This window comes from Vulpes lagopus, chromosome 12 (assembly GCF_018345385.1).
Source record: "Vulpes lagopus strain Blue_001 chromosome 12, ASM1834538v1, whole genome shotgun sequence".
NCBI classification, from domain to species: domain Eukaryota; kingdom Metazoa; phylum Chordata; class Mammalia; order Carnivora; family Canidae; genus Vulpes; species Vulpes lagopus.
This window is the reverse complement of record NC_054835.1, coordinates 68,823,367-68,843,057: the sequence shown is the minus strand read 5'-3', so window position 1 is coordinate 68,843,057 and position 19,691 is coordinate 68,823,367. Positions and strand designations below refer to the sequence as shown.

Sequence of the window (19,691 nt, the reverse complement as noted above, 5' to 3'; positions counted from 1 at the left end):
TAATAAAATCTTAATTTAAAAATGTGAACCCCATTTAGGTAAAATATGAAGCAAAAACAGATGTATAAATATGTATAGAATCAGAGGCACAGAAAAGGAACTGTTAGATAGTCCTCCCTCTGGGAGTCAGCACAGAGACAAGGGAAGAAGAGAGAGTGAAAAAAAGACTGGAATCTTTTATATTATGCACATCTACAGTGTTTGAATGTCGTAGACAGTAAATGCTTCCCATGCAATACAATGCTACTAAAACAAAGAGTAGGATCGAAGATGAGCCACACGCCAGTCATCTTTAAGCCAAATACTGTGCCTGAAAACTTAACTAGCTCAAATAATGTTTAAATCTTAAAATTCCTATCGGTTTCATCAAAACCATGATCAAGAGTCCTACTGAAATGTTGCTAAGAAAGCAAATTGAATCGAATGGCTTTAGTGTATGTGATTCAGCTAAAAACAAAAGTGCTGGAACCTTAGCATAACTTTAAATTATATATATCATTTATTGAAATATAAAGATCTTCATTTACACGTTTTAAAACAAAAACACGAACGGGGCATTTTGTAATACATTTTTTTTTTTATCAGTAGACCCTACCTATTGAGTTACTTCTCACACATTCACCACACCACCGTTTTGGAAACACTTAACGTATTTTTCTCTTTATTTTTCTAAAATATAAATTTTGGACATTCAAAAGTGCAACAGTTAATGTGCCTGTGGGGAATATCACAGTCAAAAAAATATAAACAAAGGCAGTGATACAGCTTGTCATAAATGTTTTGGCAGTATTCTCCAAGTCTATATAGAAATACATATATACATATTGATGTATAACATCATTTTATCTCACGTCCCTCTTCACAAAAATAGGACCATTTGTACAGATTGGCAGACCACATTTTAAGGACATCATTGACCGTTTAAAAAAAGTCACAAATTGTGTTTCTCAGGCCAGCTTTGATTGTCTTCATAAAAACAGAAAGCAGGAAGGATTGGCAAATTTTCATCTGGGGACTTTGCAGGAGGCCAAAAAGGAAACAAATCTGTGATACACTGAAAACACTGTTTAAAAAAAAAAAAATGTAGTCACACACAAACTCAGGTGGTTGTATTCATTAGGACTGGGACCTGCTTGTGTGAGAATTTTCATCCAGCTTCATGATGTCACGCAAAACTCAAAGGAACATCAAAAATGCAAAGCACCGACATAAGAAGTCTTATACAAGAGACAGTGAGCGACAAACAGAATGCTTGAGCTGTGATTCTAGAAACACAAATGTATTTCAAGTCTAATTGGCTCTACAGAACCTAGTCAGATTTTCTTTTTTTAATTGGCCAATCTGGCTCAGTCTTCACACTTAGTATGAAAAAGGGGGATAAGAAAGTTGGGGCTTGCATTGAGATGGCACCAGTAGGTAGTCAAGTACCTTGTTACTGCTGCTACATCCTCCAACGCATCACCTGCCAGGAGCACGTACAGTGATTGCAGTAATCACAGCCCATGTTTCTTTCATTCGGTGTCAGCAATTAAGCGGTACTGCAAAGAATGCCAATGATCCCACACCAATCAGTTTGACGGTTTGGATGAATGTGACAATCTGTCCTGCCATCTCACCCCAAAATTTCAGCAAAACTTTCAAATCTTTTTTTCACCCAAATATCGACCTGGTTATACAGAGACATGGGACACTGAATTGCCTCATTTTCGTACATGCCATGGGTGGGAGTGGGGTGGGGGGCAAGTTCAGTAGCCCCATGCAGTGGGAAGAGGTGTCTTTATTTTGGAAGCTCTGCCAAACCAAGATTTAGCTTTTGCAGCCTCAGCTAAGGCTGAAAAGTTAAATTAAGGGCAACAATTGCTAGGTATAGGGCATTAAATGTCACTGACCCAAAGCCAAAGATTTAAATAGTAGGCTTCCTGCATGGTTGACTTCTAGCCCAGTTCCAAATTTCCAATTATCTGTTTCCCATGGCAACTTCCTGTAACCTAAGCTGGTGTTCCCCAAACGTGGCTAATCACAACAGCCAAGGAGTTTATAAAAATACAGGTTCCTGCTCCTGGCCAGACTCAGTAATTCAGAAGCTCTAGGATGGGGATCTAGAATTTGGTGATCCTGGCTACGATTACATTTGGGAACCAAGGATCCAGGCTAACGCAGACGCAGCCTTCACTAAACAATGCCTGTATGTTCTCACAGTTTCAAACTATTTCTCTGTGGGGTAGGAGATGAAAGAAAGGGGGAGATGTTCAAGGCATCCTTTGGACTCTTCTAGGGGTCATAAAATTTCAAAAATATAGATGTTCATCACCAGGCATGAAAATGACCTCTGCAAATTCAGTCTTTTTGCTGCTGATTATTTTTCCTACTGGGTAATAACATGAGAAGTCACATTAGGCATAGGCTTACGCCTTTACACTGAGAACATTTAGGATTTAGGGGTTTTGTTTCTTTCAAATCCCATCACTTCAGAGGGCAGTTAATTGTTTTTAGTACAACGGATTAGTGAACCTAGTCAGTACACAGTTAAAAACACTGACTTTCTGGAAGACACTACCTTTACTTTGTTCTCTATGTTCGACTAAATTTAATCCACTAAAGCTATTACCATATTTTATAGAGAAACATCGGTTATTTGATATAAATGTCAAAAACTGTCAAACTTGTCGCCTACTTAGTAAGAATTTTTTTTTTTAAATTGTGCTTTCTCTGTAGGGAAAACGTGTTACACATTACACATTTAGCATTACTGATAACAGTAGTATTATACACGTAGATTACAATATGAAAATGAGTTGGTGGGCTTCTAAAGGACCCAAATCTAGTAAACAAGGTTGGTTAATTATTATTCTTTTTCTCTTTAACACTAAAAAAAAAAAAAAAAAAAAAAAAAAAGGAAAATGCTATAGTACCAGTACCTTTTAAGGTTCAAAAGTGGTTTTGCATGTACTTCATAGAGGAGTTCAGCAGCAGCTGATACCAGGTTTCAAGCAGGAAGTACATGGATGGGTTGAGTGGTCTCTTTAGAAGTCCAGAGAAGACAGTTAATACAAATCTAAACACATCCTCAGTTAGAGTTATTTACATAATTACAATGGAGTTTTCTCACAATAGAAGTCGTGTATGTTGGAATCTCACCAATGCCCTTGAAACACAAAGTTCACCTTCTGTGTGGCCTATCACCTCCTTGTCCATCTGTCTCCAAACTTCACATGCTGCTGAGATGCTACGGAAGCATTGCAAGAGGCAACACTGAAAAAGTTCATTTCGAAACATGCCATCCATCCACAGTTCGCAGGCTCCCTGAGGCCCTTGGCTGGGAACTTCTCTCTACACCTCACCCAAGTCCTCCTCCCAAACTTTGCATTGCAATAAAGTGGTTTTCTTAAAGGGATCCAAGGTGGCTCCAGGAGTGGAAGGTACCTCCCCACCTCGCATCTGGCAGTCACAGGAAGCTGTCCTCTACCAGGTCTGAGGAGTCTATGCCAATGTCGTCCATCATGTCGATGTCCTCGATGGTTTCGTCCTCTCTCTTGATGAAGGTAGAGCTGCTGGAACCTGTCTCAATAGCGCTTTCTTCTGAGGTCTGCGAGCTGGAGGAGGGAGAGGATAGGAAAGAGTAAGCCCACGTACAGACCAACGAGACTGTGGTTGGGTGGCAAGGGTGGCCCCCACCCACCCACCCACCCAAAGGCGAAGGAGCTCTTCCTGAGAGACCCTTTGGCATTCAACCTAAAGCCACCCATCTGGCAAGACTGTGCCTCCAAGCCAGGCAGCTACTCATCAGGTGTCATGTCACAGTAGACCCCGTGCAAACTCAAGATCCACAGGTCATCTCCACACCTTGGTCTCCCTTCTCTTCTCTCAAATCTTCCAGCAGAGTTGCTAACAAGCTGGGACAATTTCTACTGTCCCTACTTGGTCCTAGTGGAAAAGAGAGTAACCAGTGCCTGATGGGGAGACAATGGGAGAAGGAAGAGCACAGAGGGCTGAAATGAGCTGTGACTACAACTGGGCAGTCACCTGCTGTTCCTGAAACCCCTGAGTGTCCAAACAGTGTTCTTAGGATCTGAGCCCACTCCCCGGGAATGCCGTCCTCACCCTCCTCTTTACATACAACCCCCCCCCCAACTCCCCCAGCCTCGCTCCTGAACACCCGGTGAAGGCTCTTACCCACTAGAGCAGAGGCTGAAAGGAACAACGTTCTAGAGTCGGAAAGCCTGGGGTCTGGAATCATCCACCACTGAGCAGCTGTGGGAGTCACACAAGTCACTTAACCCCCACTGAACTTGTTCCCTGCCCTATAGAATTGGGAAGACAATAGTATGTGACAATATTCCCATTTGTCAGGCTGATCAAATACGGTAATAACCATAAAGCACTGAGCACAGTGCCTAGAACATACTAAGTGCCCAATAAATATTAGCTATCATTATTATTATTATTATTATTAGTCAACTACTTGACTAGGGTCCGGATAGCAGACAATAACAGGAAGTAGGTACTAATGTTCTTACATGTGATCATGCCATTATGATTATATAGGAGAGTATCCTTATCGTTTTCTTATTAAAGATTTTAGTTACTTATTTGACAGAGCGCGTGCGAGGGAGGGGGTGCCAAAAAAGAGGGAGAAGCAGACTCCCTGCTGACCAGAGAGCCCGATGTGGGGCTGGATCCCAGGACCCTGAGGATCATGACCAGACCCAAACGTAGACACTCAACCGACTGAGCCACCCAAGCGCCCAGAGTATTCTTATTCTTAGGAGATGTTTTCTGGAGTTTCAAAAACATTTTTTAAAGGCTTATTTATTTATTTGACAATGAGAGAGAGAGAGAGAGAGAGAGAGAGAGCACATGAGCAGAGGGAGGGGCTGAGGGACAAGGAGAAGCAGACTCCCCACTGAGCAGGGAGCCCGATGTGGGGCTCAATCCCAGAACGCTGGGATCACGACCCAAGCTGAAGGCAGACGTTCAACTGACTGAGCCATTGAGGTGCCCAATGAGTTTCAAATGTTTTAGCAAGAAAAAAAAAGTATGAGTGTGTATGTGTGTGGTACATACACACTCCTACACGTTACATGTTATTAAATACGTAGTGTGTGTTACGTACATACATAAAATAGGCATAACCAGACATTACACGGTCAGGTAAACCAAATGTGGCAAAATGTTAGCAACTACTAAATCTAAATGGTAGATGGAGTAGTCTCTCCATTTTCTGGACACTTAAAATTTCTCACAAAGATTTTTAGAAAAATAATTTTCCCTAGTCTCTAGCCTGTAAGGATTCCCTGTCCGTCTTCCCGTCTCTGAACGGTCTTATCCTCATCCTGCCTTGGACTGCAAGATGTCTGCATCTATCTCTTTGCTCCCAGCAGGGTATCTGCTGACAAGCAGGACAGTCTGTCCTCACCACGAGGCTGCTGACCTAACAGGTAACCCACCCTCCGGCTGGCCAGCCGGAGAAGGAGGCTCATATGCATGCCCAACAGGGGGCTGTCAACCCTGCCAGCTGTTTTCCTCCCGGAGGGCCAGCCAGGGGACTGAGTCCGACAGGTAGATGCCCATGGGAAACTGTCTGCTGCCATCCTGCGGCCTGGAGAGCTCTTAGAACCTGTAGGGTTACCACACTGGGGTTTCCTTTCCCAACCCCACAGACTGGGCCCTTCCCTGTGACCGAGCTTTTGTCTCCCTTCCTGCTTTGTACTCCACCCTGCCCCTCGACTTACACCCTGGTCCTGGAATCTCACTGTGAACCGCAGTCCACTGGACTGGTCTTGAGAACCATGTGGTCCTGACAAGCCCTCTCCCTGGGAGGCCAGACATACCATACCTGGTTCCTCGGGCCCTGGCCAGTAGCTGGAGGCCTGATTCGACCCTTGGGTATGGGCCCCAAGCCAGCTAGGACCTGCATTTAGGAGACTTCTTTGGCCACTGTGATTTGGACGAATGGCTGAGTCCTACAAGGCAGTTGCCCCCTTGCACTGACCCTCCTGGGCCTGGCATGCTCCTCTCTCCCAGTCTCCCTCACAGAGAGAAGGCCGGGGTGTGGGCATGGGGGAAGCTAACTTCACAGAGAGCACCAGATCATCCTTGCTGCTTGCCAGGCTTCATGGTGGTCCTGGAGCTGATGACTAGGCTTACCTGTGATTCCCAAACTACCATGGCCATCTTGTGGCCTAGGGCCTGGCTTCCAATAGTTACTGACCTAGCACCCCCAAACCGTCTATAGTAAGCAAGGCCAGGTCTTTCTCATGCCCACTCCCCTCCCAAGGCCAAGCCTCCTGAGCCCAAGGAGAGGATTCCATGGGACCACTACCCCTTCCTAGACCCAGAGCATCCCAACTCTGGGATCCACCCACCTCCATGATAGACTAAACTGTATCCCACCCCACCCCCTAAAATTCACATGTTGAAGCCCTAATCCCTATTGTGATTATATTTGAAGACAGGGCCTTTTAGGAGGTAATTAAAGTTAAGTGAGGTCGTTAAAGTGGGGCTCTTACCCAATCGGACTGGTGTTCTTGTAAAAGGAAGAGACATCTGTGATGCACACACAGAAAAAGACCATGTGAGGACACATTAAGAAGATGGCCATCTGCAAGCCAAGGAAAGAGGCCTCAGGAAAAAAAATCAAACCTGCCGACACCTTGATCTTGGACTTCCAGCCTCCAGAACTGCGAGCAAATAGATTTCTACTGTTTAAACCCCCAAAATCTTTGATACTGTGTAACAGCAGCCCAAGCTGATCAAGACACTCACCACGTTGAGCCCACCTGTCAGGGCCACAGTCTCACCTGACCTGGGATAGTCATTTGGGACATACTTTGTACAATTTGAAGATCAAACATTATCACCCTTGCAGAAGTTTTAATTATCTAATACAACAACTATCTATCAGCTAGAATGGTTCTCTCCATGTAACAGATGTCAAATTCTGCAGCGCAGCTTCGTGTACCCCAAAAAAAGTTCTGGGCACCTTTCTTATGTTGTTCATCAATACAACTTTCTAACTTAACTTAGAAGCAAAACCTTTCTATAACTGCTCTATTATTCAGAGCCCCCACATACAAAATAACCAAACTGGATGGCAGATCTGGGGTGGAGGGCGACCACACATACCCAAAGCTCAGAGAAACATTTTGCCAAAAGAATATAAACATATTTTTGAAATCATCCTGAGCAAAAGTTAAGTCAGGGCACGCTGCCCAACCTCCAATTCTCACCACACATTCCAAACACACGCAAAAAGAAAACCCCCCACAATTATACTTTTTAAATTCATACCAATTCATACCTGGTTCATACCAACAGCAAAGGGATGTCACAATCACAAGGCTCCAAATTGATAATGCCATGTGCTTTTGCCTAAATAACTATATGTAGCTAACCAAATGACTGAGGAAGAAGGGACCAGAGTATCCTGAACGAAGAAGGGAAAAAAAGAGAGAGGGAGACTCCTATGCATCTTGGACCTGGAACCAAGGACCACTATGAACACTTTCCCCACCTCTGTTCAAGGCCTACACAAAGACGGTGGGGGCCTGGGACGCCCCTTTCACGAGGAGACTGTGGGAGCTCATGGCTCTGGTCCTAGCTGGATGTTAGCATCACCTTGGTAATAAATTAATGGATCCAGGCAATGGTCGCCAATGGCTGTTAATGTCACAGAGGCAGTCAACTGGACAGTGTGTAATTTCCGATGGACACACACAGCACCATCTTTGAAGCACACTTGCCAAAAATCTAACCTGAGCCACAGCAAGCCTCTAGCCTCCCAGCTTACAGCCAATACAGGAGACAAAGCACGTGGTAAGACACACGACAGGGTGCAATCAGCAAGATTCTGAACGTGGGAACATTACGGGCAAATGCCCCGGTTTCTTCACAAATACATGCAAGGGGGTACGAAGGTGCAGGACAAATGTATAGGGACACAGCAATTAAATGCCATGTGTGACTCCTACTGGGTCTCAATTAGAACAAAACAAATGCAAAACCGTATTTATGAGATAGGGAAATCAGAACACTGAATATCTGATGCTCCTAATGATTTATTGTCAGCTGGTGGGGGAAGATAACAGTATTATAGTTGTTTTTAATAACCTAATAACTCCAGTTACTTTTTTAAATAGAGGCTTTATCTTTTAGAGGCACGTTAATGGAGTATTTATGGATGAAATGATATGATGTCTAGGATTTGCTTCAAAATAATCCAAGGAGAGTAGTAGCCGAGTAGGTATGCTATTCATGCAGTCTGGCTCTGAGCTCCTAAATGCTCAAGTTGGGTGACAGATTAATTGACAGTTCACTATTCGACCTGAACCAGACATGTGTGAAACCTTCCATTATACAGAGATAAAAAGAAGGAACAAATCAGCAGAAGGCGCCTGGGATCCATTCCCAGAGATCCTAACTTGTTGGTCTGGATGAAGTTTGTAGACCAGCTCTCAAGCCTCCCCAGGTGATCTGAACTTGGGGTTCAGAGCTATTGGTGCAGCATGGAAAAGCCCAGTTTAGCCTCTCTCTCGGCCTTCTCCTCGGTTCCAGGACTCATGTAGAAAACAACGACAGAGGCTTAGGGGTATCTCAATATTCAAGGCTGCTGTGGCGGTTTGATCAAACTCCCTGAGGACTCAGGTCAAAGACCCTCTATCAGGGAAGCACGTCCCTGACTACTCTACAGCACCCCACCCCCACAGCCCCAAGGGCCCGCATTAGGATCCTCTGGGAAACAGACCCCTCAGGACCTCTGCAACTGGCCGCCCTGCACAGATGCACCTGGGGACCGGCCTTGGGGCCTCTGCGACTGGCCGCCCTGCACAGATGCACCTGGGGACCGGCCTCGGGGCCTCTGCGACTGGCCTCCCTGCACAGATGCACCTGGGGACCAGCCTCGGGGCCTCTGCCACTGGCTGCCCTGCACAGATGCAGTGGGGGGACCGGCCTCGGGGCCTCACCACCAGGGTGCTGGGAAGTGGGGGGCAGCTCAGCAGGCAGCCCACCTGTGTCTGTTCCTCTTGCCCAGGTCTTCCTCCTCAGGCACCGGGTCGATGTCGGGCAGGGGGATGATGTAGCCGCTGTCGGCGCTCAGCCTCTGCTCGTCCAGGCTGCCCTCCCAGTCCTTCAGCTTGTCCTCCTCATTTTTGTAGGTGACGCCGATGTAGGCGTTGTCCGAGTCCACGCGCATACGCGCCACGGCGGGGTGGTCGCTCTTCAGGAAGTCCAGGTGAATCTTCTCGTAACTCTGCAGACATGCACGTCACATGGTCACCCGAACTGCGAAAGGGACGCTCAGAACCGACGACCATTTAACCACCTGTGTCTCCACACAGCCTCCCAGATAAAGGGGCTTAGACAACTGAAGGAGGCTCAGAGGTCAACTGTCCCCAGAGGCCTCTGACCGAGGAAAGGGCCACCGATGTCATTCTGCCAATGAGCTCTCTCATTCACTTAAGATTCAATGAGCCCCTTCTCTGAGTCAGTAGCTAGGACTGTGCCCCCCACCCCCCCTCACACACACACACCCACTCGCTTCTCTGGGACTAGCATGGACCCTTCTGGTCCCCATTCAATAGTCTCTCCAGGGCTTGGACGGATCCCAATAAGAGGTGACAAGGACTTCCACTGGGAGCACCATCCCTGAAACCTTCCTGATCCCTAAATCTTGGGGAAATCTAACTCAAAACTTAGAGACCTTTGATCTAAAAAGACCCCATTTTCAACAACAGGTCCAGGCTCCAGCCACCAACACAACTTACTTAACCCAGAGTGTCTGACTGACCTGCCATAATTTCCTTCTGCTTCCTCAATGCCTCACTTACAGGAGCTGTAATGGGCAGTGAAATAACCAATAGACAAAAGTATTTAACTCCCAGTTCAGCACGCGACCTTCTCTTTGAGAAGAAGGAGAAGCAATAAATACTACGACTCTACAGAGTGACTAATCTGAACCTCAGAAATTGGGTTTATTATACAACTATGTCTGGGGTTCCTGCACAGCATCTCAGCAGAAAGTTGTTTCACTCATTAACATATCCTGCTTGGTTCCATGAAATTACATTTGTTCCTTTGAACAATGCTTCCTATTCCACAAAAAAAAAAAAAAAAAAAACCAGCTGGAGCCATAGATAACAGCTGAGGTTGTTCCTTCCAGTCAGCTGGTAAAAGCCAATTTCACATGGATTTAAGTGCATTCAAATTAGCGATTTAATGGCTGTGGATGCCCTGAGACTTTTAACCGCACAGTAGCTTCAGATACTCAAACATCTGGAGAATAAAGTGCTTACAGGTGTTGCACACTTGAGATGAAAGGGGAGCCCTGCAGAAAGGGGAGGGTTTTCATACATCACTGCTACCAGGGGCCTGGGGAGCGCTCCATGAAGCCCTGGCCCCTGGATCACTCTTTCTCCTCCTCTGAAAATGTTCCTTCAAAACAGTGTTGAAGGACGCTGCTCACTTGCATAACTACCAGCTGTTGACTCCTCCCCCTTTGCCCATTCCTCTCCACCCATCTTTGAGGGGCCCGGACAAACCTTCTTATATTGTCCAGGCAGCAGATTCTCCACGATCTCACTCAGGTGGTAAAAGGAGGGTCTCTTCTCTGGCTCACTGTGCCAGCACTTCACCATGATCTCATAGCTGCAGGGGCACAGAAATCAGAGTGGGCACAGGGAGGAGTATCAAGCACCCTCCACCCAAGCCAGGGACCCGCTGGGCATGAACACAAGGCCCATGAGGTGGGGAGGGGGCTCACACTTCACTGGTGGCATGGTCAGGCTTGGCCATCCGGTATCCACTCTTGATCTTATTGTAGAAAGTAGAATCCACCATCATGCCAGGGTAGGGTGTGCCGCCTGAAAACCAGAGAAAACCACCAGGATTAACAAGCCTGTGGTACACTGAGGAAACGCTCAGGGTGAACCTATAGAAAACATTTGGGGATCCCCACCTGAAGTTCTGGTTCTTTCTAGAAAATTAAGTGTTATCTCCTTGACTTCACAGGATTCCCCTAAGTCTTCAATGTAACTAAGGCTTAATGTTGGTCAAGTCCCGACACCCTAGGCTAAACTTCTACATCTTTAGGAAAAAGCACAGAAGTGGTTTTTTTCAATGTTTCTATTGGATCCGCATACACAAAGCAAAATGGAAGAGCAGGAGAAATTCTGAACCATTGAAGGCAAAAAAGAAAAATCATTTTCACCCAAAGTGTTCAAATAACTAGAGCAAAAGTCCAAGTTGGGGCTTGAAATATCTAGATAATGCTCTGCCTTAAAAAAAAAAAATAAAAAAATAAAAAGATCTATTTATTTGGGAGAGAGAGAGTGTACACACACACAACGAGAGGGAGAAGCCAATTCCCCGCTGATCAGAGAGCCTGATGCGGGGATCGATCCCAGGACCCTGGGACCATGACCTGAGCTGAAGGCAGACGCTTAAACCAACTGAGCCACCCAGGCACCCTGATAATTCTCTGCTTTTAATAGACTGCGAGACTCAGTCAAGTCTCACACTGGGATGATCCACAGTGACGTCCAAGCAGGAGAGAGAACTAGAATCGAAAAAGGAGGGGAGGCAGGGAAGAAAGCCTTTCCTACCACATTAAGGCAAGAGAATTCACGAAACATTTCGATTTCTATGGCCAAGACCAAATCAAGCTTAGGTTCCTCTCTAAAGCCTTCCAAAACCACAGGACCCCTTTCTCCTTTCTCGCCCACTTTTAAATCAGCACCCCACAGTTCACTGCTACATGGAGGTGGTCCCCCACCAGCTGAACTATCTGAGGTCAGGGTCATGAATGGCTCCTGCCTCAGGGCCCTCACATGGCACACAGGGGTACCTGTGCCCTTCGGGCCCTGGTGACTGGGTATAACTGGATGACCAGAAGGTTCCTCTCCTCCTAAGCAATGGCCAGGAGGGCCAGCCATGTCCTGTCTCTCGCCATTCTACTTTTCACCTGAGCATCGATCCCCACGAAGCAAGGGGGAGGAAGCTCTCCACTGGGGAACCCTACTTAACCCAAAGCCCCAGATGAAAAAGCAGCAAGTGGTTTCAATCAGCTGCAGCACACCCGACTCACAGCACGGATCTTAACATCATTTATACCCCGGAGCTTCGAGAACAGTGTTTTCCTTCCAGTATTGTTCCAGAACAACCCACATGAGCAGAGATGTCAGGCCCGTACCAAGGGAAAAGATCTCCCAGAGCAGAATGCCGTAGGACCAGACGTCACTCAGCGTGGTGTAGAGGTTGTCGAAGATGCTCTCGGGAGCCATCCACTTCACGGGGAGAAAGGTCTGCATGGAAAGAGGGAGGACATGAATCCCGGCATACCCACGGCTGAGCTACAGCCGCAGAAATAGTGGGGGTTCTCTTTGGACCAATAATAACTTGCACTAAGAACCCTGCCCACGCTTGACGGGATGAGCCCTGGGTGTTATTCTATATGTTGGCAAATTGAACACCAATAAAAAAATAAATTTAAAAAAAAAAAAAGAACCCTGCCCATGAAATCTTGGTGTTTTTGGTTTGGTGCTACCCTCTCCGCACTCAGAAGAGTGCCTGGCACCTAATGGGTGCTCAATCAATGCCTGATGAATGAGATGGGCGACGTTGCCTCTTATGTCCTCAAAAGGACTAACATCCGAAAATATTTAATCCTGAGTGTTTTACCCAGAAAGCGAGAGCCCTGCATGGGCCTATTTGCAGGTGTTCCCAGGAACAAGATTAAAAGCACACCCAGGGATCCGAGAACCAACTACATTTTTGAACTTTAAGAAATATTCATTTCATAATTTTGCAGCCTCTTTCGCGAGGCTGGTGCCAGCCGCGGTGAAAACCCTATGTGAGGCCAACACGTGACCACATGCGCATCCTTCGGGCCTCTGGGAGGGCTGGCGAGATCACAGTCATCGGCTGCCTGAGCAGGTGACAGTGTGTCTCCTCCAAAGTCCGCTGATCTGTTCGAGGTGCCTAAAGCTACAGGCCGCGGCCACACAGCACACGAAACCCAGGGAGGCTGGACACAGACCAGTGGCCTTCTGGGGGTGGATGCAGCAACCCTGAGAGGCGTCACGGCCAGTGTAGTGGGGTGATTTGGAATCGTACCTACAGGTGGCAAATGTATTCGGAGTTACCGCATCCGCTCAGGGGTGGAAGGGGTGGGGAGCAGAGCTTGCGTGTTAATTTAGAATGAATATCTCCAGGAATATCTCCAAGATTTATTCATGCAAATGCTCTCGATGCGTTAGGGCTCAGAGATGCCATTTGCAAAGTTGATAAAAGTTAGAGATGCTCTCTTTGGAAATGAAGGCGCACACACGGGCACATACGATTAAGAGCTAACGCTTGCCGAGTGCTTGTAGGTTCCAGGCCCTGTTCTAAGCACTTCACGTTAAAGTCACTGAGTCACCCATGGCCATCCAGGAGATTATCAGTGCCTGCTGCTGATAGGGAAACTGAGGTACAGAATGGTCAAGCCACTTGCCCCAAATCTCCACACTCGTAAGGGCTGGAGCCAGTACTCAGCCAGGCGGTCTGGCCCTCGAGCCTGTGCTTTTCCTACTGGCTCCCTGGAGCCCATTCATGAATTTCACGGACTCCACATTAAAAATATGGACACTGAATGGTCAGAAGCAACACCTAGTTTGAGAGATTCAGTGAGGAAAGGTGGGCTTGTCAGGTGAGGGGAGAGAGCACCTACACTGCCTTTAGACACATAGTTTGAATCGTGCATGATGTCTCTGGCCAGGCCGAAGTCACAGATCTTCACGATTTTCCCTTGTGCCAGGAGGACGTTTCGAGCAGCCAGGTCCCGGTGGACACACTGCATGGAAAGGGAAGAAACAACAGAGTCTGTCCATCTGCCGCTAGATCAACGTCAGCCCTGCAGGGTTGGCCACTTCATCATGGTGCTGGGAGCTGCGGGGCCCACTTAGGGAGGCAGTCCTGGGACCCCTGTGAGCTCACCTCCTCCAGGCTCTCCTCTCAACCCAGAGGGAGAACCCAAGAAATATGAAAACTTATGGCCATTCATGCACCAATTTTGTAGACCTGACATCATTATTAATAATAGCTTAAGAGTGTAAACAACTTGAATGTTCATCCGCTAAAACAGTTAAATAAAAACATAGCATATCTAAAAAAAAAAAAAGGCTCTAGAGCAGACACTTGATGACCACAGCCTCCCCACTATGCTCCGGGGAAAAGGAAGAGAGAAGCAACCATGGCTACTGGCCTCTTGGAGACCTTGCACGCCCCCGTCACTCGGGCCTGGGGCCTGCGTCTACAGAGAACTCTGTTCCATGAACACACTTACATTTTTCGAAGCCAAAAACTCCATTCCTCGCGCGACTTGATAGGTGAAGCTCAACAAATCCAACAAAGTAAGGCCTTCTGAGTTATCATCCGAAAGGAGGTTTTTGACTTCGGAGTCTGCAGGAAAGGAATTAAGTGTGTTGGCCCTGGAGGATGGTGTGAAACATGCCCCACCGGGCCACTTGTCAGGTTGCACAGGCTCGTCCAAAGAACTGGTCTAAGATGATGTTCCAATGGTGATTCCAGACCTCACGGGTGGGTGCGCCAGCCATGCAGACGTGCTACCATTAAAAACAAATCTATCCGCGGAAATACGTATCTGGCTTATACACATATACATCCACAAGCACCAGTCTAGTGGGCTCTCACACATGTTTTGTTGTTTGCCTCCCAAATTTCTTTTTTCAGCCCTAGTTAGCAAAGGGCTCCTCGGCCACCTCCCTAACACACACACACACACACACACACACACACACACACACACATACACACAATCTTCCATGATGAATATACATGAGGTTCCCTTTGAAAAAGTAGCTTCTAGGAATTCCTTTTTTTTTCTTTTTTCTTTTTTCTTTTTATAGCCACCTTCATGGTGTTTGGCTCATTTCCTGAATAAAATCAGGCCCCAGTCAGCTAGAGGTAGCCATCTTAAAGGTCAGTGCCAATGACTTTGCATTTAGTTCCTTTTGTAACTTGTCCACTTTCCCTAGTTAGTCCCGCCTGGAAAGGTCCCAGGGTTTTCGAGGAAGGAGGTAATCTAGGCCAGCACTTCTCATTTCTTTTTAAAAATTTTCAGGCAAGTGAAGAGTAGCTGCAGCCATTCACATTTTTCCAGCCAGCTAGGAGAAGGCCAGAAAGCAGTGGTCTGCCTGCCAACAGGGCCCAGGCTGAGCATGAATCAGGTTCCCCTGACATCTGGAGCCAGGTCCAGCCTGGGAAGCGATGTAAACTATTTTTAACAATGCGGGAGGGGAGAGGAAGCACTGGTTCCGACAGCTCTCATTGGCTACTCTTTTAAAAGGGCTTGGAAGTTTACCCATTTGGCAATGAGAAGTGAATGGAACTTGGAAGTGCAGCAATGGAAAATATTCTTGTGTCCCGAGCTTTGCAAAACAAGCACATTCTTTTTTAACAGATTGTACCTTTCACTTAAGAACCTCACAAGCATTCTGAGCATATCAGTGATTTCTAAAATAATTTCCGTGGCAGCCCAACACTCTTTTTGCATTGACTAATGGGAGGGCTCAGGCCCAATAACACAAAACCACAAGACGCGTCAACGTCAGACCCAGGCCCAATAACACAAAAACCACAAGACGCGTCAATGTCAGACCCCTTCCTCGCTAGGAGTCTGGGATCAGACGAGAACCTGGAAGGGCCACCCCCGCCCCCTCAGAAGAGGGGTGGTCCATCTGCTATGGGCATCAGCTAGGCTCCCTGGAGTTTATAAATCAATGCAACCCTGCCACATGTTCATCTGTTTTGAAAAACCAGACAGACCTTCCTCCAAACATTCAATAGAAACACCCAACACTCTTGTCAGAAAAATAGAACCTCAAATTGTCTACTTCCCAGTTTCTATCACGAAGTAGATATTAACAAAGCTAAAAGCAAGGGCTACTGAACTCAAAGATACCAAAGACTTACATAATTAAAATCTTAAGAATAGTATCAGAAACCAGCATAAGGCAGCCATCTTTTTATTTTGCCAATAAGGGCACTGAGGGGGGAAAAAATCAATGATCACCACACTTCCATTGAAAAAAAAAAAGACATGTTAACACCGAAAAAGGAAGATAATTATATCAGGGTAAACAATCCTTTAAAAGGATTACATTGAAAATATGAAAATACACTGCATTATTAGGTCTTTATTCTTTTTCCTCTTTTCAATTCACAGGCCACAAACTTCTGAAAACATGTCACAGACCTAGTTGTGCAGACATGCATTCAGGGACCACGGCCTGGCAGTCCTGCTCAGCATGCCCGCTCACCTTCTTCTGAGTGTATTTTTTTTTAAAGGAGGCTCCATGTGAAGAATGGAGCCCAACACGGGGCTTAAACTCAGGACCCTGAGATGGAGACCTGGGCTGAGATCAAGAGTCAGATGCTTAACTGGCGGAGCTACCCAGGCGCCCCTTCCTCTGAGTATTTTAGATATAGGTTCCCACCACTGTCTGAAAGTAGAGCATTCCTATAAAACCCTTTGTAAGCCAAAATGATGTAAAGCAAGGAAAGCAATTACTATTGGGGAAAAAAAGTCCTTCTGGGACTTCTTTCATGAGTGAAAACCAGTACTTATGTAGGTGTTTCCTAAAAGCAGAGTGGCATAAACCAAACTTCCAGGTAGCAGGGGAAATCTGTATCATATTAAACCCCTGGAAGATGCAAAGAGTGGACACTGACGTTTTTACCTAACATAGATTTCTTCTTGTACGAGGCTGGACGATCATACAGCGATCTCTGGATGTCCGAGTACTTAGAAACCTCTTTCCTTTCCAGCATGGGGACATACTGTGTGGTGTCAGCTTGCTTCATGTCCATGTAGTCACCGTTGTTTTCAAAAGATAAAATAACGTAACTGTAAAAAACAGAAGAAGAAACCCGATTCAGGGCGCCCCTCCGGAGTGGCCATTTCACATTCAGTAGACGACGACCGGGTGCCCACAGTGTCCAAGGCGGTGCGGTAGGTATGGTGGCAGCACGGGGTGAGCAAAGGCACAACCAAGGGGTGCCTTTCACGTGGGGTAGTCGAGCTGAGATGAGCATTAACCAATAATCACAGAAATACAGGGCTCATCTCAACTCAGGTGGGCCTTCCTTATTCTTGCTCTGCTTTTCAATTCACAGGCCACAAACCTGGGCCACAGGACCACACGGCTTGGGCAGACGTTTCCTGCTACTCAATAAACTTAGGGCCAGTTTGGCAGTGTCCATCGAGTAATTCAATATAAAGTGGACTTGTACTTTCTGATCCTACAGAACTTTATATCCACACAGACCTTCACAGCCACATATAGGTTCCTGCCATTGGGACTACCACCGCTGGCCTGATTTATAGGCCCAGGCTCAGCAAAGACCAGAATCTCAAACTTGGAGATCCTCAGACAGTTTCTCACAAGATAGCAGCACTGGGGCATCCCTGGCCAGAGCCGCATTTTGCAGGTCTTAAGTGGACCACGTTTTAACAACAAAATGGGTCCCAGGATGATTCCAACTCTTGCTTCTACTCCAACCTCTCAGCAAGCGCTGCACACCCCGCCCCCCCCCCGCCATGATATCTGATCCAAACACCTGCAGACAGGTATGAACTGGTGGTGTCAGGGGATGACGGGCAGGGTGGCTAGATGCTAAATCTTGCTGCCTACTGGCCCTGGATCTGCAGACATGGGTTCCACCAGGACATGGGTGCTCTCCACTGGTGAGGCTTGTAAGCCAATGATTCGCAGCAACGTGTCCCCCTGCACCCACCTCCGTGTGCTGTCATCAGCAGGGTTCAATCCAAAAATGTCCAACTCTTTCTTTGGCTTCTCCGGGTGGCGGCTCAGGAAGCTATCCCTGTTCTTATGCAAATAGTTGACCAGATCCCCATAGAAGCAGTACTCGGTGATGATGTAAATGGGGCCTGTGGGAACCAAAACCAGTGAAGAAATGGGTATGAGAATCAAGAACAGAAAAGCCATGAAATGCTATGTTTGCACCGGCAGGAGATGTTGCTCAAAAACAAGGAGCTTCCATCAATTCAGCAGCATCCGGGCAACTCCGTTCAAGGGACTTATATTTGCTGGCATGTTTGGAGGTTGAGAGTAAGAATTTTAAAGAGCGTGGACAGTCCTCACAACGATAGGTCTTCTATAAAAATCCTCACTCCCAGGTCAGGAAGCCTACCTGACTTGGTACAGGCTCCCAGCAAGTTCACAATGTTTAAATGCGGCCCCAGGTGAGTCATTATCTTCAGTTCCGACATGAGAGCTTGTTTTTCACTGGATCTGGCTGTGGCTGTTGAAGAAATAAATCACGCATCAGTTCAAGTGATTTCTTTCCCAGAAAAAGCCAATAACATGGCTCACCCTCTGATTGGGTATCATTTTATTTACCAAGAGTCCAAAAGCAAAACACACAGTGACTTGGTCTAGGCTCTAATAACGAACACCTAGTCCTCAGGGTAAAAAGAAGTCACCAAAAAATGACAACTCTTCGTGTTCCAACATACATGCCGCAAAAAAGAATCGAAATAATCCAACTGAGAGAAGAGTCTAAATCCACCTAAAACCTAGAATCGAAAGAACCAAGATGTGGTCCTCAACTTGGCATTTACTGGCAGTGTGATTTTGAGCAATTCACTCTACTAACCTCTGTTTTCTTTCTTTTTTTTTTAATAATAAATTTTTTTTTATTGGTGTTCAATTTGCCAACATACAGAATAACACCCAGTGCTCATAACCTCTGTTTTCAAAAAAAAATCCCGGGGGCGGGGGTTGGGGCACTTACGTTTCAGCATCTTCACGGCGACTTTCATGACCGGCTGGGAGCGGCTTAATCCATAGGCAGTTCCTTCAACCACTTTCCCAAATGCACCAGATCCCAGGATTCGACCTGTGAGCGATCAGAGCCATTAACACAGGCAGACAGTGGTGTCCCCTCAGTTTTATTGACCACAGCCAGCACTGGCGGGGACACAGCGGGGCTGTTCTCCCAGAATGGAGTAAGCCTAATAACTCCTCCAAGTCATCATGTCAAGAACCAGAACTGAGCCCACAGGGAAGGAAATTAGGACAATTGCTTTTGTCAAATATCATTTGCAAGTGGGAAGGAAAACCCTGGCAGGGGTAAGGAGGGTGCATCCCTCCCTGGTGTGAGCTGTCTCCCAGCTCAAGCGCCAGGCCTCACCGCAGGCTCCCAGGCACTTGCTTCCTGTGGTTCTCACCCCAAACCCCCTGCTTCTCTGCCCTTCAGTTCTCCACATGCAAGCAGAGGCATCTTTTGCATCAAGAAGTCCTTATCCACTGGAAATGCTGTGGTATTCGAGACATCCCGGATTCCAAGGAGTGATGAAGGGAGCCCCGGGCCGGTGTCCTTGCTGCACGCTTGTCGGAAGGACCAGCAACACCAAAGGCTAACTGCGCCCTGGGGAGCACACGCTTTGCTCCCAGCTGGAAGCCACAGAAGGAAGTGGAAGCTGTTGACCCCACTTCAGATAGTTCACAATGTCAAAGGGATGTTTCCCAGCTTATCAGTCTCACCAGGCCGAGGCAAGCCGGGGAACGACTCAGCTCCTAAGGGGCTAGCGGCCAGCACTGCCTCGGAGTGCATGTGTGCACTGCGGGAAGCTCTACCTGCGAAGGTGCTGCTGCCCTAGCAGCTCGGCA

The 19,691-nt window shown here is 46.9% G+C and overlaps 1 protein-coding gene across 5 annotated transcripts in view; it reads right to left on the bottom strand.

Annotated features, from left to right (window-relative positions):
- Positions 1-476: 476 nt before the first annotated feature.
- Positions 477-19,691, bottom strand: part of PDGFRA (platelet derived growth factor receptor alpha) — a 45,997-nt gene continuing 26,782 nt past the window's right edge. For all 5 annotated transcript variants that reach the window (XM_041724496.1, XM_041724498.1, XM_041724499.1 and 2 more), the window contains exons 13-23: positions 18,814-18,918; positions 18,211-18,321; positions 17,794-17,947; positions 16,737-16,903; positions 14,321-14,436; positions 13,706-13,828; positions 12,188-12,299; positions 10,760-10,859; positions 10,539-10,644; positions 9,009-9,250; positions 477-3,593 (exon numbers count right to left, since the gene is read on the bottom strand). In XM_041724496.1, the coding sequence (XP_041580430.1) occupies positions 3,446-3,593; positions 9,009-9,250; positions 10,539-10,644; positions 10,760-10,859; positions 12,188-12,299; positions 13,706-13,828; positions 14,321-14,436; positions 16,737-16,903; positions 17,794-17,947; positions 18,211-18,321; positions 18,814-18,918 (1,484 nt within the window). In that variant the 3' untranslated portion in view covers positions 477-3,445. The remainder of the gene's footprint in view (positions 3,594-9,008; positions 9,251-10,538; positions 10,645-10,759; positions 10,860-12,187; positions 12,300-13,705; positions 13,829-14,320; positions 14,437-16,736; positions 16,904-17,793; positions 17,948-18,210; positions 18,322-18,813; positions 18,919-19,691) is intronic.